Source organism: Quercus suber, unplaced genomic scaffold (genome assembly GCF_002906115.3).
Source record: "Quercus suber isolate HL8 unplaced genomic scaffold, Cork oak 2.0 scaffold_14, whole genome shotgun sequence".
In the NCBI taxonomy this organism is placed as follows: Eukaryota; Viridiplantae; Streptophyta; class Magnoliopsida; order Fagales; family Fagaceae; genus Quercus; species Quercus suber.
The window spans coordinates 1,502,436-1,520,123 of NW_027069479.1; the positions used below are offsets into that span (position 1 = coordinate 1,502,436).

Consider the following 17,688-nt stretch of genomic DNA (forward strand, 5'->3'; position numbering starts at 1 on the left):
GAGAGAGGGAGAGAGAGAGAGAGAGAGAGAGAGAGAGAGAGAGAGAGAGAGAGAGAGAGAGAGAGAGAGAATCAATGGTATGAAAAAAAAAGGGAAGAACAATCAATTCATCCCACAAAATGTTTAATGGAAAGAAAATTTTAAATTACATTATTTTATTTTATTATATTTTAGAGATTTATTTTAATTTTTTGAAGTCTTTTAAGTTATTTAATTACATGGTCCACTTGACATGATTTTTTTTTTTTGAGTTAACAGTAATACTTATTAGAACACACACAAAATAGTAATATTAGTGTTTTAAACCAGGTTTATAGTACATTATATAATCAGAGTACAACTACAATAGGGCCTAATCTTTGTAGTTGTAGACTAGAGACACACACAACCAATGTAAGATAAACATCCTTATTTTTTTTTGAGTAAACAGTAATACTTATTAGAACATATACGAAAATAGTAATATTGATGTTTTAAATCAGGTTTATAATACATTATATAATCAGAGTATAACTACAAAAGAGCCTAACCTTTGTAGTTGTAGACTGTGATTATAAACAACGGACACTACACAACCAATGTGGATAAACATCCTTATTTTTTTTGAGTAAATATTAATACTTATTAGAACAGACACGAAAATAGTAATATTGGTGTTTTAAACCGGATTTATAATACATTATATAACTAGAGTACAATTACAAAAGGGTCCAACCTTTGTAGTTGTAGACTAAGGTTATAAACAACGGACACTAGACACACACAACTAATGTAAATTAGGCTAATTAGCACATGTGAGTTGTGATAGGGTTATGCATCACTTAAGGAACAGGTTAGCACTCAAATTTTATTTTAAAAGGGGGGGGGGGGGAGTATAAATGAAAAAAAGTTGGTATAGACAAAACATAACACAAACTTGTTTAATTTCATCGTGTTAATTAACATCATAATTATATTTGTGGACGTAATTCTAGATTATTATGTAATGAATTATTACCAATTTTATAAATGGTGATTTTTCAAAGGTTTATTTGATGGATTTTAGAAATTGGGTCATCAAACTAAATGTTGACAACACTGCGTTTTCAATATGAGCTTCTAAATTATTTTGAATTTTTCTTAATAAAAAAATCATAGCCATCCAATAAATAGTAGTATTTTGGGCAGGCCACTCCTTTACTTCTCACGGTAGCAGTTATTGAGCTCAGTGACATAGCATTTGCAGTAGGTTTTCCCAGTTTCTTAATAATGTCAGGCATACGTATTTATTTAGAGACTGGCATTTTGTGATGGAGATGTTGATACAGCGCTTATTTTCTTTAGGTTGACTCAATACCTGCAGTCTTTGGTGTAACACGGGATCCTTTCATAGTTTTTACTTCTAATCTCTTTGCCATCTTAGGTAATTCTTGTTACTTTTGGTAGTCCTTGTAAGTGCTATTAATATCTCTAAAACTGATTGTTCCTGTTAAAATTGAGTTGATGTGTGTGTACAAATTGCATGCACATGTGTTCCTGGATCTCCTTTTACTTATTATCATACCACGATAACAAGTTTTTGGTGATTAAGAACTTTGGTAATTATAAATATAACAACACCGGCCATCAGTGATCTGGAAGCCTGTTTATGGATATGACATTTTAATCTGCAGTTTAATTTCATTTCCACATCTTTATGGTAATTTTTTTTTTTGGTTGATTTAGAGTTCCCTTATGAGCTACTTTTATTATACAACTGCTTGATGTATCAAAGATGCATTTCGATTGCATTTTGGAGTTGGCTATGGAGGAAAAAAAATATGCATTTGTATCAGAAGATAATTACATGATCTAAAATTTATGTCAAATATTGATAATGGTCATTTTACTATATATATTGCTGAAGGTGATTGCGTTCATATTAAATATAACTAGTTGACCGTATCTTCTTACACTGTAGGTTTGAGATCGCTTTACACACTGACTTCTGAGGGTATGTCAGACTTGGAGTATTTACAGGTAAAAAGCTGACTTGCTCTAACTAAATTTGCAAGCTTTTCGACAGATCTTCTGTTGTCTACTTTCTCTATCAGTATGAGGTCATCATGCTCTTTTCAAATATTCACCAACTTGTTATGAGGCAATATGAACCGAGTGTTTGAGCCATTTGACATAATTAAAACTTAAAAGAGTCTGTTGTACGCTTATTTCATGGTTCTTTATTGGCACTGCTGTTGTTTCCCCCATTTCCCTCTGTTGCTAAGGTTTCTACTTCTTGCAAACTGGTGGAACTGGTGCACCATGAACCTTGTAAGACTAAAAGCCACATAGTAGGAAAATAGAACTATCAGTTTTAATATTTGTCTCTATTATCTGAGAACATAGGATTGATTCTCTTGAAGTGTGTAGTCATTGTTTCGTGAGGCAGCTATACAACAAAGAAACGCGGGTGAGGCAACTATGCTACCTGAGTGGTGAGTCTAACTAGGATTTGCTTGCATATTGCTTACGAAAAAAGGATATGATTTGCCAGTGCTAGCTGTTATTAAGACCAACGTTTTCATTTTTTTTTTTTTGATAAGAAACATTTTCATTTTTATTGTGCTGGATTTGGTTTTAAATTCCATGCTTAATGAATTCTTACTTTTTTCACTATCTACTTGAAAATTTTGTAGCGTGTATAGTTTTTGGTTGATATATTCAAATTTAGACAAATAAAAACCCACATTTCTTCCTTTGCTTTATATCAGCCGTCAATTGGCATCGTACTGGGCTTTATTGGATGTAAGATGATCTTGGATTTTTTTGGTGAGTATTTACTAATTTTATCACCTTGTTCTACGTGTACTCTTTTATGATTTCCATTCCAAAATTAAATATTTTCTTCTCAACTCTTCCTACAGGATTCCATGTCTCAACTGAAGCATCTCTTGGTGTTGTAGCTACTTGTATTAATTAGTGGTGGGGTGCTATTAAGTCTGGTGAAGAAGTCTGACTAGCTAAAGAAGCAATTGATCAAGTAGCATGTGAAAAATCTGTATTATATTTATTTGTTTATTTTAAGTAGTGCCACCAAGAAATTACATTGTTGCCTTTTCTCCTTCAGTTTCAATTATTAGAATAATGGTAAACAATGACCCAAATTAATAATGTGTTGGTGGTGAAAAATTAAGAAGCAAATTTTAATTTCTGGCTTAATAATATGGAGATCTACGCACTTCCACCATACTATACTACTTGGAAGAAATCTTGACATGCTTCTAGATAGGGTGGCTGGTTGATTTTGAGGCTGATTGCCGAATATTAGGACGAAAAATAGAGAATGGAGTTGGAGAGAGAGAGAGAGAGAGAGAGAGAGAGATCGGGAAGGAATTGGTCATATTTGTAAGTTTGAGTTATAGGAGAAAGTATCTCCTCCTGCTTCCGTTCTATACAACAATTCTCTCATTGACATGTTCTGAAAGTATCTTAATCACAACAGACTTTCTATAACTTGGAAAATTTTCATATCAGCAAGTCTTATACAACATCTCTCTTACTGACATGTGAGTCTTATGTCTGTTGTGATCGATAACACTTTTAGGCCTAGCAAAGAAATCAAATCCAAAAAGATAAAGTTCGGATAATAAATGGTACAAACAAAAATTATTAATCTAGTCATGGTAAAATTGTACATCAATACAATGTTCTTAGATTTAAAATGGCAATCATGAGTGCGATGGAGGCAGAGAGTTTGATTGGTTGTTCATGGCCTTTTTTTTTTTTTTTTTTTTTTTTTTTTTTTTTTTTTTTTGGTTTTTTGGGCCAAGTATTCTTCTCAATAAGAGCTCTTTGCCTTTCTTGAGAAGGGCTTTATTTATGTTAAGTAAAGTGAAGTGAAGTGAATTGGGGGACTAGAATGAAAAAGTGTGGAAGAAGATTTTCTAATATTGCTTAAAAAATAAATAAATAAAAATTTTGTGTACCTAATATTGCTTTGAAAAAAAAAAAAAACAAAAAAAACAAAAAAAAACCTCAACAAAGACTAATTGACTATTATTCATCAGGTAGCCCCATTGCACATAGACGCCATGGTGCATTACATTAAACTAGCATAAAATTTTCAACTCTCTGGAAAACAATAACATTACTAGAAAAATCCTCTGGATTATTCATACAGCAATGTTACAGATTGAGACCCATCGCTGAAAGTTTAAAGCAACAGCAACACCATAGAAAATAAAGTAGTTATTTGTTTTTGTTTTGTTTTGTGTTTTTTGTTTTTTTTTTTTTTTTTGCTGAATTAAAAACTATTATTGCACAAAAGAAAACAACCAAACACAGGCTACAAGGAGGGGGGAAGATCGAAGTCCCAGTCCATCTATTTTCAAGGTTTGAGAAACCAAGGCAAGAGGACAATAGATGAAAACTAGCCTAGATCAATAACCAAGGCAAGAGGACAATATTTGTTTTTGTTTTTGTTTTTGTTTTTTTGTTTTTGCTGAATTAAAAACTATTATTGCACAAAAGAAAACAACTAAACACAGGCTACAAGGAGGGGGCAAGATCGAAGTCCCAGTCCATCTATTTTCAAGGTTTGAGAAACCAAGGCAAGAGGACAATAGATGAAAACTGGCCTAGATCAATTCCAATAGGCAGCCCAAAGGGCTAAGAAATGAGCAGCTTAATTACCCTCTCTTCTAACAAAAGAGAAAGATACACCATCAAAAAAATTATCAGAAGAAAATAAAGTAGCCTTTTGCATTTGTTAAAGTTGTGAAATTTATGGTTTGTTTGTTTGTTTTTTTTGTAGCATTATCTTTACCGAAAACAAATAAAAAGTACAATTATATTTAAGAAAATTGAAGTTGTGAAAAGTTGCACATAAACAAATAAAATAAACTCCATTTAAAATAAAATAATAGAAAAAGATTATAATGCAATGGATAGGCTATAAATGGAGCAACATATTAAAAATTCAAAATCGTTCATTTAATTTTATTTCAAACATGAGTCGAGTTTAAGCTCATCACTAAACTATAGTACATTTTTAAGTTTAGGTTATTTTCCTATCAAGCAAGCTTGAGCTCAATCACAAGTTACTTAATTAAGATATTAATCTTCCATATATAATAAACATTTTACTCATTCACAAATTTATACTAATAATAAATAATCAATAGTTGAAATTATATTATTTGAGGTAGTTAGATATAAAATTATTTTCGTTTATGAACTTACAAATATTAGATTACCAATCTTGTGAATGAGACATGCACAAGATGATAGGATATTGGAATGTATTATGTATGTATAAAACTATGGATATTGTAACAATAAAATAGTCAAAATATAGAGTTAATTATAACTCTTTATCTTATATTTTCTAAGCATTTACAAATATGTATCATACCATTTAAATTAGTATCAAAATCAACAAATTAGTGGGTGAATAACCCTTTAAATTATGAGGACATTTACAGTGTGTGTAAGAAACATAAAAAATTCTATAATTAACATTTAGTTTAAAATTAATTTTTCAGATAACTTACATACTAATTTGGATAATAAAGTAAATATTATAAAATAATACCAAATAAAACAACAAAAGCTTTTAACCAACAATTTTAAATAAGCCAAGAGTTGTGGGTTCTAGTTAACTAAATTGGTAAAATCTCTTATTTTCATATAAAAAATTTGGGGTTGTATCTATGCTATCAAAAAACCAATTAGTGTCTTGACCATGTCCAAATCCCAAATCATTGGGGCACACATATTTTGTTGCTAAGGAGTGAAAATTTTAATATATATATATATATATATATTAAATTTAAGTATCAAATTTATAAAAACAAGTGAATGACACGTCATGATTGGTCATGTCCAAATCCCAAACCATTGGGCCACACATATTTTGTTGCTAAGGAATGAAAATTTTATTATAAATACATACATACATACATACAATTTAAGTATCAAATCTATATATAGAAGAAAAAAAATAATTGACATGTCATGATTTAACCTCGTTTGAATCCTTGCTTGATATAAAAAAACTTAATAAATTATAACAAACATACACGAAGAAGATGAAAAGAAAATCAAATATTTGAACATTCTTGTAAATATTTATTTATTTTAAATAAGAATAATTGAAAGAAGAAGAAATTTATAGGAAAAAATTTAATTCTAAATTGGTTTAGAGTTATTTTCCTCAAACTCATTATATTATCGATTGAAGAAATTATTCATATGTAAATTTCCTAATATGATTTAAAAAAAGAAAAAGAAAAAAAGAGAAGACATGTTACTTATTTAAATAATCTCTATATATTAAGAGAATTCAGAAAGTTAGTTATGGCTTCAAAAAATATCAAAAATATCCTGTGGGGCCTGTTAGTTAAAAAGGTGTAGTAATCCTCAGAAGTGGACTCGGGGCCCAATAGCCCAATCTGAGGACACTTAGTTATCCGAGGACAGCCTAAAAAAGTTTTATTCTTACCAAATGGGTAATATAGGAGGAACGAGTAGATATTATATACAGCGGCATAACACACGTCCGAGGACACCAAAGTCTGAGGTAAATGCAACTTTCATGTTAGTGGTAAGACTCCGCCAAGTTGTATCTGAACTGGAAATTGGATATAGCTTAGGAGGCGTCGGGGAAGGTAGCAAATATCTTTTATGAAGTTTGAGACTTCGTATTGATTATCGGGAATTGAATAAGGTAACAGTGAAGAACAAGTATCCCCTTCCCCGAATAGATGATTTATTTGATCAATTACAAGGAGCATCAATTTTCTCAAAAATTGAATTGCGTTCTGGCTATCATCAATTGAAGGTGAAGAAGGATGATATACTGAAAACTGCCTTTTGAACCCAATATGGTCACTATGAATTTCTTGTGATGCCTTTTGGATTAACAAATGCACTAGCTGCTTTTATGGATTTAAGGAATAGAGTGTTTCGGCCTTACTTAGATCAGTTTGTGGTGATATTCATTGATGATATTCTAATGTACCCAAAGAGCCAGGAAGATCATGAGAAGCATTTGCAAATTAAGGGATTAGAGCTTTAGAAAGAAGGGTTTTGGTAAGCTATGATTATTATAAACACAATAAGCATGCCCTCTCTCCTTTTAGTACCAGTGAATTAATGAGATACCTTAAGTAAACTATAGTGTGGTAATAATATATTATACTTTATTGATGAGAGTTCCATTTTGATTTCTGAAATGTAAAACAATGATTATTTTGGTTTTTGAAATATAAATCAATGATTATAATGTTTATTTGGAAATTGTTTATCAAACTTTTTAAGGAAGAAAGAAGTTTTTGAGTTATTAAATGTTTTGAAAATTTGTCTATCTTATTTTATGGTAGTCAGCCTTCCTAATGTTGGTATGGACTGATTTAGTTGAACACCGCTGGCCACGTGTGATCTGCTAAGTCATTTGCCAACTAACCTTATGTGGGGTGACATAAAATGATTATTTTGCCTATTCCTTGGTTAGGTAATTTGTTAACTGCCGTTGAGCTCACGTGTGGTTAAACAAGTTATTGACAACGAAAAATTTTAATATAACATAATATCACTTGTGATGATATTATTTGATGAAGTTTATAAAAAAAAAATGTTGTCAAAATGAATTTTTATAAGTTTTGGGTGTTGATAATGTATAACGTTATATCTCTTTTTTTTTAATAAAGGAGATATATATGCTAAATGGATGCTTTCTAAGAAATTCTTTGAGTTTGTGGAATTGATCTTATTTGATTGATTTATTCTATTGTACCTCTTGAAATTTATTGTATTGCCCAAGTTACTAAAATTTTGACGAGTGAGTGATTTTTAATATCTGCTTGTCACAATTAAGATCTTTTCTTATTAAATCCATTGATTATATTGATATTATAAATTTTGATCGGTGCATGAAAGCATTTCTTAATTGTATTCTTAGATTGAATATATGTTAGTGACATGTGCTCTTAGTACTTGTCTGCATGTGCATATAGTGTTGTATCTTATAATTGAGCATGAAAATTGTTGAAAGCATGTATCATAACTTAAGGAAATTTTATAATGAGGTAAAGATTTGTGATGTATATAAATGACTTGACATGTGATTCTACTATGTTTAGTGATTTTTTTTCTTTCAACTTATCATTTCCCATGGTTGTAATACAAAGACATTTACTATTATAATTTTCGAGGACGAAAATTTTTTAAGGAGGGAAGGATGTAACACCCCGACCCAATTTTATAGTTAAACTATGTGTTTAAATAGTTAATTAATATGTTAAGCCACTTACTTACTAAAATTAATAGAAGAGTATTTAATAAAAATATTATTTTATAATATCTTTGAATAAGAATTGTAAAGAAAATAAATAATTGAATGGCTATTTGTATTATAAATATATACTAAGTATAAGTATGTACCAAACTATATTAAGTGGTTAAGTTATGATATATATATATATATATATATATATGGTTGTAGGTGTTTTAGTGAAGCATGATGCATGAGATGTTATAGTAGAATTTCACCTACATGCAACCAATTGAAATGCAACACATGCAAGGTCTAAGTACCATGCATGTGGAAAAAATAACCCATAGACCAAGACTTGGCCATGCAAATCACCAAGTGCCACCTTATTTCTTCTTTGGCTTTCTTAAGACACTAGAACATCCAAGAAGCTATCTCCCCATCTACTTTCCACGGGTACACACACACAAATCAGAAAATTCATCACACTCTACTCACTTTTCTCATAAGGAAAGAGCTAGGAAGCTCTCTTTGGTCATTTTCTCAAACCTACGGTCAACACCCCAAAATACACTCTTCTTATCTTGTTTTGGCTGAACTAGAAACATCTTCATTCAGCTTTCATTTGCTTCTTTCCTCTCTTCTTTCTTCTTCCCCTCTCACACGGCAATATCTCTCCCTTACTTTCTCACTGAAATTTCTAGTCTCTCTAAAGATGAAATTAAGAGCCTAAATACTAAGGCTTCATCTTCAAAGTGTGTGGGTAAGTAAATTAAGCTCATCTGATTTTGTGTACTTGGATAGTATGATTGTTTGTTTATTTTCATTCTTTATCCTCTGTTCTGTTTGTGAGACTGAACTTGTGATTCTGTTTTTGTAAGTTTAAAAAGTGATGGTGTTATGAGCTATTGGATGCTTATTAGGGTTTTTAAATATGTATGGTATAGGTATAAAAATACCCAAATGAAATGATGGCTTATTGCTATTTGTTGATGATTTTAGAAAGAACATGCACTGAAGCTGTCCCTGTGACAGATTTGATGTTTGCCAAAAGAAAATTCTGTATTAAATTGTATATAGTGAATTTGGATGCTAGGGTTATTTTCTATGAAAGCTAAGACATATACGGATGTTATGGAATTGGTCTCACAGTATTTGGATGAGTAGAAAAATAATGGTTTAATTTTTAATTTTGCAAGAAATTTTGTCAGGACAGATTTGAGTATTCTGTCTTCCGTGATTTTTAGTAAATCATGGGTTTATGCTTTGATTCCGAAATTTTTATGGTACATACTGGACATATAGAGGAGTGGTTCTGTAAAATTTTGTGACAATTTGATGTGTGTGGACAGCCCATTTGTATTTTACAAATGGGGCATATGCTGCTGGAATAGAACAGTGAACAGTAAGGGACATGCTTAACTTTGAGGATTTAATTCTATAGCTAGGTTGAACGTTTTGAGCTATAATTTAACATTCTCATCCTTTGGTATGTTAGAATCATATATAAACTTTACGCCTTGGTTTCTCTATGGTTGGATGCATAGTGTGTTTGGTGATCGTATCATATGCTTTGGGGAACTTTATGTGATGGGAATTAAGATTTTCTTGAGTTTGAGAGTTAAGTTGTGATTGAGGTATAAGTTTATATATTAGGAAGAGTTTGTCCGTAATAAATTTTGATTTTCATTTAGGTGACGAGAACGAGAACACAGACACTTGAGCTCCTCTTGTACAATCTCTCGCGTCTTCTGTTTTCAGGTAAGGGATTTGAGATATGTGCTTTTGATAAGTATAAAGATTATTTCAAAAAGTATTATGCAGTAAAACCTTTTAATTAAATATATTACATATAAACATGATTTAAGTAAAAATATATGTTTTGTGAGTTGTTCAATTGAGGATGGCGGTACGTCCGCGCTCAATTAAAGAATGTACTGAGGATGGCGGTTCGTCCGCGCTCAATAAAAGAATGTATTGAGGATGGCGGTTCGTCCGCGCTCAATTAAAGAATGTATTGAGGATGGCGGTTCGTCCGCGCTCAATTAAAGTATGCATTGAGGATGGCGGTACGTCCGCGCTCAATTAAAGTATGCATTGAGGATGGCGGTGCGTCCGCGCTCAATTAAAGTAAAAGTTTACGTTAAATGTCATAATATTTGATGAGAAGAAGTTATGAATGAAATAATTATTTTATATGATTTTAAATAGTTAATATAAAGTTTAGTGACTTTCTAAGAAATGAAAAGAAATTAGTCTGAAATATTTTGTAGTATTAATATGATAAGAAAAAGAGAACAATTATTTCTCTATGAAAAATGTGTAAGTTGTTATTATGAATATTATGAAATACTATGCATGAAAAACGTTCTCCTATCTGAATATCCATAAAATATTTGATTTACAAGCATTCTTATCAAAGGCCCATGGAGCTTAAAAACCTTACTGGGCTTCGCAGCTCACCCTTTTATATTTCAGTGCACAGGTTCTTCCTGGAAGCAGCGAGAGTGTTAGAGGTGGCAAGGAGTTCGTGAATTCTCGTTTGTTAGAATGTAGAGTTTTTGTTGTATAGTAGTTTAGCTCTTTTGTTGTATAGGAGGAATCAAGATGTACTTGATCCTTGAGCACAAATGTAATTTAGTATCTTAGTTTGTTTTGAACTCCTGTGTATGTCTTTGGGGTTAGGTTTGTAATAAGAGTTCTGTTAGACGTTTAGCTATGTAATATTTGCACAGATACCCTAAGTTTCAACCAGGCGGTAATCTTCCAAGTTTAAAGGAAATGAAATCTCAAGGTTTCCACCATTTTTGTATATTATGGTTTTATGTAAGAAAATAAGCAGGAATTCAAGGAACAAATTCTTGATAAGCCCCTTCAGTTTAAGTTGGTTCGTGTTAGTATTAAGGTAAACTTGATATTAACATGCCGGTCATGCTCTAAATCCTGAAGTACAGGTTTGGGTCGTGACAAGACTCTTCGCATGATGGATCTCCAAAAGATAACATTGCAGCAAGCCTCTTTGGGAGAAATTTATTAGCATGTACTTATTGCCTTAGAAAAACTCTGCAACCAGAGAAAATTTCTTTCAAAAATTGACAAAATTCATGGCAAACTCAAGAATAATTGTAAAAGGAAAGATTTGCAGATCAAGTATATTAAATTCAAGTATCAAATTTATAAAAACAATTGAATGACACGTGATGGTTGGTCATGTCCAAATCCCAAATTATTGTTATAAATTTGATACTTGGATTTAATATATATATATATATATATAAATCCAAGTATCAAATTGTTTATATATATATATATATATATTAAATCCAAGTATCAAATTTATAAAAACAATTGAATGACATGAGATGGTTGCTCATGTCTAAATCCCAAATTATTGGGCACACATATTTTGTTGCTAAGGAATGAAAATTTTAATATATACATATATATACACACACACAATTTAATTATCAAATCTCATTCTTAAAAAAAAAAAAAAAAAAAAAAACCAANAGGCCATCACCTCCACATTAAATGCTTTCCAGCTAACAGTCTGGCCGCATTAATGTGGAGGTGATACCTGAACAGTAACTAAGCAGCTTTATGACCACTAAGCTGAAGGTTCCGGTAGGTACTGGATGGGACAGAAAGGAGCTCCCAAGATAAGAACTACACGTATACGATGGAAACGGGGGGAAAACGGAGTATAAAACATAGGAACGAAGGAAATAAGGGGGACTTCTTCTGGCAGAAAAAAAAGAAAGAACGAAGAGAGAGAGACTGACTGAAAAAGAGCCGAGGAGAGTTTCTTTTTAGGAATAAACCAAAAGTATCCCTTGTTACTGGAGGAGTAGAACCTTTCCTGTCACACAGTACTAGTTCTTGAACCCATACTCTAAAAATTTATTGTTTGGGCTTGATTGGGCTGAAAACCCAGTCGTACTCAGGGTCAATCCAAACTGAGTCCCTACATATCCATAATCTAATTATATAATCTTTATTCTTAAAAAATAAAAAATGTGATTAAAATTGCAATTCAACAAAATTCAAAATTCAAAAAAATAAAAAATAAAAAAACTACCAGAGAAACTTTTTTTCTTAAAAATTAGCACACTTTCTATTTAAATATATCTCATGCACGTTTGATAATTTATCTTTCCCTAAAAACTAACACACACTAGACTCAATAGTTTACTTTATTTCAAATCTTAAATTTTAGTTTCTTAAAATTTAGACTAGCATCTTTCAAAAAAGAAAAAAAAATAAAAAATTAGACTAGCAATAGACTAGCCTCACTAACAATAGATTAACCTCTTCTATTTTTTTTTTTTTTTGGTAAAGTTAATAATTTTTTGTTGATGTGAAACGGTTAATACTTATTAAAGATTAAAAAAAAAAGATTTTTTTTTTTTTGAAAATGTGAGTTTAGGTTATTGGAGCATTTCAAATGCTTGAATAGAGAGTATTTTTATTTTGTAGGCAATGTTTTAGTGCAAGTTAGACATGTATTTTTACCTAACTATCCTTTAATTTTGTTTTTACTTAAACTTAAGAATGTTGGGGATATTTTTGAACTAACAAAATGCTCTATCCAAACAAGATGAACCTCTTAAATAGTAGTATAGATGTAAGTTAGACATGTATTTTTACTTGACTATCTTTTAGTTTTTCTCTACTTAAATTTAGAAGTGTTGAAGGATTTTTTGAACCAACAAAATATTCGGTCTAAACAGGAAAAACTCCTTAAATAGTAGCATAGATAAATTCAAATTAAAAAAAGAGCCTTATTGCATGTGATGATGAGACTAGTATCAGGGGCGACGCCACCTTATGGCCAGGGTGGTCCCAGGACCACCCTGACCTAAAAAAAAAATAATAATTTATACATAATAATTTAAAATTTTATATTTATCTACCTTTAAAATTTTTTTTAGGAACACCATGAATTTTTTTTATGCCAATAAAATTAAATTTTGGTCCGTAATTTGAGCAACTTAACAATATACTAGGGTCTTTCAAGCAAAAAGAACCACTTGTTTTTTTATTCTTTTAAGCCTATACTATGACTTTACTTTTAGTTTTTGCTTTACCTGACACACTGTCATTGTACGATTATTTTTCCTCAAAAACATTATAATATGTATATTATACAACTAATTGGTCAAAGTCACGTAAATTTAGCTTTTTTCATTGTACAACTATTTTTTTTTCCAATAATTTTGATTAGAAAAAAAATAGTAGTTTTAGTTAATTAAGTGAATAAACTTAAAATGTTAATTAATTTTTATATAACATAAATTAATTCATTATATATATATAAAATAAACTTTTTATTTTATGATTATAATTAAATATGTGATTGTCCGTTCTAAAGAAATTTGATTAAATTTATACGAAAGGTGTCACTAAATATTATGTTTTTATATTTTGCTATCATATTATTAGTAATAAACTTATTATATTTTTATTTATATAATTTAAAATTTTATTAATTATATTATTTATGACGTCACTAGTTCAACCATCGGTTGGATCTCGGTTCGACCAAAAAACCAGTAACCAGTCCCTTTTTTGGTTCTTTCACCATACTAGTTTATAAAACCATGGAAAAAAAAAACTTGAACAACAGTTTGGAGAAAAAAATTATAATAAAACCACTAACAAGACCCAAACCAAATACCAATAGAAAAGCCCATTACAAGATCAATCTCATCTCAGAATAAGACTATCACCACCCAACACCAACACGATTACGTTTTTAATTCAACAAATATTAAAAAAAAAAAATCCTCACTGTCTTAGTGCCTCGCGGATTCACAAGTTATTAAACAATTTAAACTAAAACTAAATCAAATCTAAATGTTAAAAGGAAATAAGAAACTCACTTACTCTTCCCAAACATCGCTCTCCATTCTTTTTCAGCAATACTAACAACAATCACAACTGAACTCTATAAGTTTTATGTTGTAAAACTTTATATATTTACATATTTTTTAATTATTATTGTTGTTGTCAATATATAAATTTTTCTTTTTATTAAATTATGTAATTTATACTTCTTAAAAATACTCTGAAAAAAAAAAAAAAAAAACTTGGAGCCACCACTTACCAGCATATAAGAGCATTCACATCAGCTCTTTTATAAATGTGTAAAATACACATTTTGATCACTTTTACACATTTTGCACCCAAAAACCCTTTACATCAGCTCTTTTAAAACCATTCAAATATGTGTAAAACTATAAACGAGCTACAGTACCCGTGTAAATTTACACGGGTACTGTAGCTCTTGTATTATTTTTTTTTAATAGTTTTTTCTCTCTCTCTCTCTCACTGCCACTCAGCTCCCTCTCTATCTGTCTCAGACGCTGCCTCTCTTTCTCTCCACAACTTTCATCCTCAGCTCTCTCCTCCTATCTCACATCTCTCACTCTCTCGTTCAAAGCTTACCACCGGAGTTCTCAGCATGCCACCGGAGTTCACAGCATGGCAGCGATGATCAATGGCGAGATCGGCGCTGTGGGTCACAACGTGGCGAGGTCGATCGCAGTGATGATCGGCGATGAGCGTGGCGAGATCGATCGCGGCGATGATCGATGAGCGTGGCGAGGTTGATGATCGGTGATGAGCATGGCGAGGTCGATGATCGGTGATGAGCGTGGCGAGATCGATCGCGGCAATGATCGGTGATGAGCTTGGCGAGATCGATCGCGGCAATGATCGGTGATGAGCGTGGCGAGATCGATCGCGGCAATGATCGGCGATGATCGGCGAGCGTGGCGAGGTCGATGATCGGCAATGATTGATGACTGTGGCGAGGTCGATCACGGTGATGATCGGCACCGTTGATCTGATGTTGATTTTGGTTGATTTGTGTGGGTTTTGTGCTGATGATGGTGGTGATGGTGGCTGGGCGGTGATGATGGTGGCTGTGGGTCTGTGAGAGAGAGGGGCAGTGAGGGAGTAATAATAAAAAATTGTAAAATAGAGAATATTTTATTGAATAAACGTGGAAAATAGATAAACTGATGTGGGTGTATTGTAAAAGTGATCGGGTAAAATAGAAAAAGTAGGTTTTTTCATGTAAAATAGACATAGAATTTACAAGAGCTGATGTGAATGCTCTAATATAGTTTCAGTCTTATAAACAACGTACATAGAAAAGTCAAACCTTTTAACAGTAATCAAATCTTTTTGAGAGAGAGAAAAGTAATCAAATCAAATGGGTAAGACCAAAGAGAAGAGTCAAATTTAACCTTATCATGAACCTGCCCACAATTCCAGATCTATATGATTAACTCTGTCTTCGTTCCACTGGCGTCACATTTGGAGTTCGTCACTGCTCGCGACTTCACAGAATCACGGTGAGAAAACTCCTATAAATATGGTAGATCGGTGAACCATAAAGCACATTCAGCATCAGTTAGAAGACTATAAACTGAAACCTCAGAACTCTCCGAACAACAACAACAACAAAAAAATACATCATCAATGGCAGCTGCGTAAGTGTGTTGGAATTTGAAATCACCAAGAATTTTCCATTTTCTCTACTGTTTTGTTGTTGTTGCTGTTGTTCATATGGGGTTCTCTGAATTTTGCGGTGAAGAGTAAGATTGTTTTTACTTATGTTGTTATGTGGGTTGTGCAGGATCGTGAACGAGCATCTTCCCACACCTTTGGATGCCACTTCTGAACAACCTCCTCTCTTTGATGGAACCACAAGGTTCACTCTTCTCTCCCTCCCTTCCTTTTTTGTTAAAAAAAAAAAAAAAAAAAAATCAAATCTAAAAAAAAAATTTAAATGACATGTCATGATTTAAGCTCGTTTGAACCCTTGTTTGATCTAAAAAAACCTTAAACTTCTCAATTTTTTAGTTCTTTAAACGGTTTGAATTTCAAAACCATGGTAAATATAAAAGTGACATTTTAAATTATAACAAACACACACGAAGAAGATGAAAAAAATCAAATCTTTGAACATTCTTGTAAATATTTATTTATTTTAAATAATAATAATTGAAAGGAGAAGCAATTTATAGGAAAAAAAATAATTCTAAATTGGTTTGGAGTTATTTTCCTCAAACTCATTATATTATTGATCGAAGAAATTATTCATATGTAAATTTCCTAACATGATTTAAAAAAAAGAAAAAGAAAGGTTATTTATAAATAATCTCTATATATTAAGAGGATTTAGAAAGTTAGTTATGGTTTCAAAAAATGTCAAAGATACTCCTAATTTAATTAGATAATCTTTATTCTTAAAAAAAAGAGATTAAAATTTTAATTCAACAAAATTCAAATTAAAATTAAAAAAAAAAAAAAAAAACTACCAAAGAAACTTTTTTCTTAAAAATTAGTACTCTCTATTTAAATATGATGGTGAACCAAAATTGGAATATCTCCGGTTCATCCATTGTGTCGTCCAAGATCGGAAAGGCCGTCCACTTGATATATTAAATGTTTAGAATTGCAATAGAGATTTAACCTATGAGTGCCTCCGAAGTAGGTCGTTCAAGTGCAAGAAGGTCGTCCAGCATGGAGTCACCTGGATGACTGCCCAACACTTAGAAATTTTTAGAGTAAATATCTATCCAAAAACTTATAATTCAGACCACGTTCTACTATTCTAAAGTGGGAGCGAAATCCTTATTCATCGATTTAACCTATAAGTGCCTTCAAAGGAGGTCGTTCAAGTGCAAGAAGGTTGTCTAGCATGGAGTCACCTGGACTACTGCCCAACACTTAGAAATTTTCAGAGTAAATTTCTATCCAAAAGCTTATAAATTCAAACCATGTTCTACTATTCTGAAGCGGGAGCAAAATCCTTATTCATCGCTCTAACTTTCCACTAAGTTCTTAACTTCCTATAGCAATTGTAGAAGTTAAGTCTAAACCTTCTAACTTCTGCTCACGTTAGGGAAATTACTAAACAAGTAACCACTCCAAAACTCACTATAAAAGGACTCAGCCATATCAAATTAAGGTAAGTTTTCACCACTTATAGAGTTGGAATTCCTGAGTTCGAGAGAGAAAACTAACTTAAGCATTGGAGGGTTCTTGGTTGGTTCACCTCAGTTACCTTTGATTTTGTGCTTCTTTCTTTTCAGGCCTTCCAAACAACCTCAAGCCCATTGAAGTCCAGAGCATTTAGCCTACTGATTTTCTGTGTATCATCAAAATATATCTCATGCACGTTTGATACATTTTTTTTTCTTTTAAAAACTAGCACACATAAATTTAATAATTTACTCTATTTCAAATCTTAAATTTTAGTTTCTTAAAATTTAGATTGGCAATAGAGTAGCCTCACTAACAATAGACTAGCCTCTTCTAATTTTTTTAAAGGTTAATAATTTATTGTTGATGTGAAACAGCTAAGACTTATTAAAAGTAAAAAAGAAAAGTGAGTTTTTATTTTTATTTTTATTTTTTTATTTTATTTTTATAAATTTTAAAAC

General features: G+C 31.4%; 1 protein-coding gene and 1 long non-coding RNA gene across 2 annotated transcripts; both read left to right on the forward strand.

Annotated features, from left to right (window-relative positions):
* Window positions 1–1,167: 1,167 nt before the first annotated feature.
* LOC112005299 (thylakoid membrane protein TERC, chloroplastic) lies at window positions 1,168–3,066 on the forward strand (the record flags this gene model as incomplete). Its single annotated transcript, XM_065781088.1, is given in 6 exon segments — window positions 1,168–1,224; window positions 1,324–1,402; window positions 1,940–1,998; window positions 2,730–2,787; window positions 2,883–2,923; window positions 2,925–3,066. Coding segments are annotated over 6 exon segments (348 nt in total), but the record flags the coding sequence as incomplete, so codon positions are not given.
* A 5,464-nt stretch (window positions 3,067–8,530) lies between these two features.
* LOC112005284 (uncharacterized) lies at window positions 8,531–11,034 on the forward strand. The gene is made up of 3 exons (XR_010631859.1): window positions 8,531–8,993; window positions 9,925–9,991; window positions 10,709–11,034. It is a non-coding gene; the product is annotated as an uncharacterized LOC112005284 (long non-coding RNA).
* The last annotated feature ends 6,654 nt before the right edge of the window (window positions 11,035–17,688 follow it).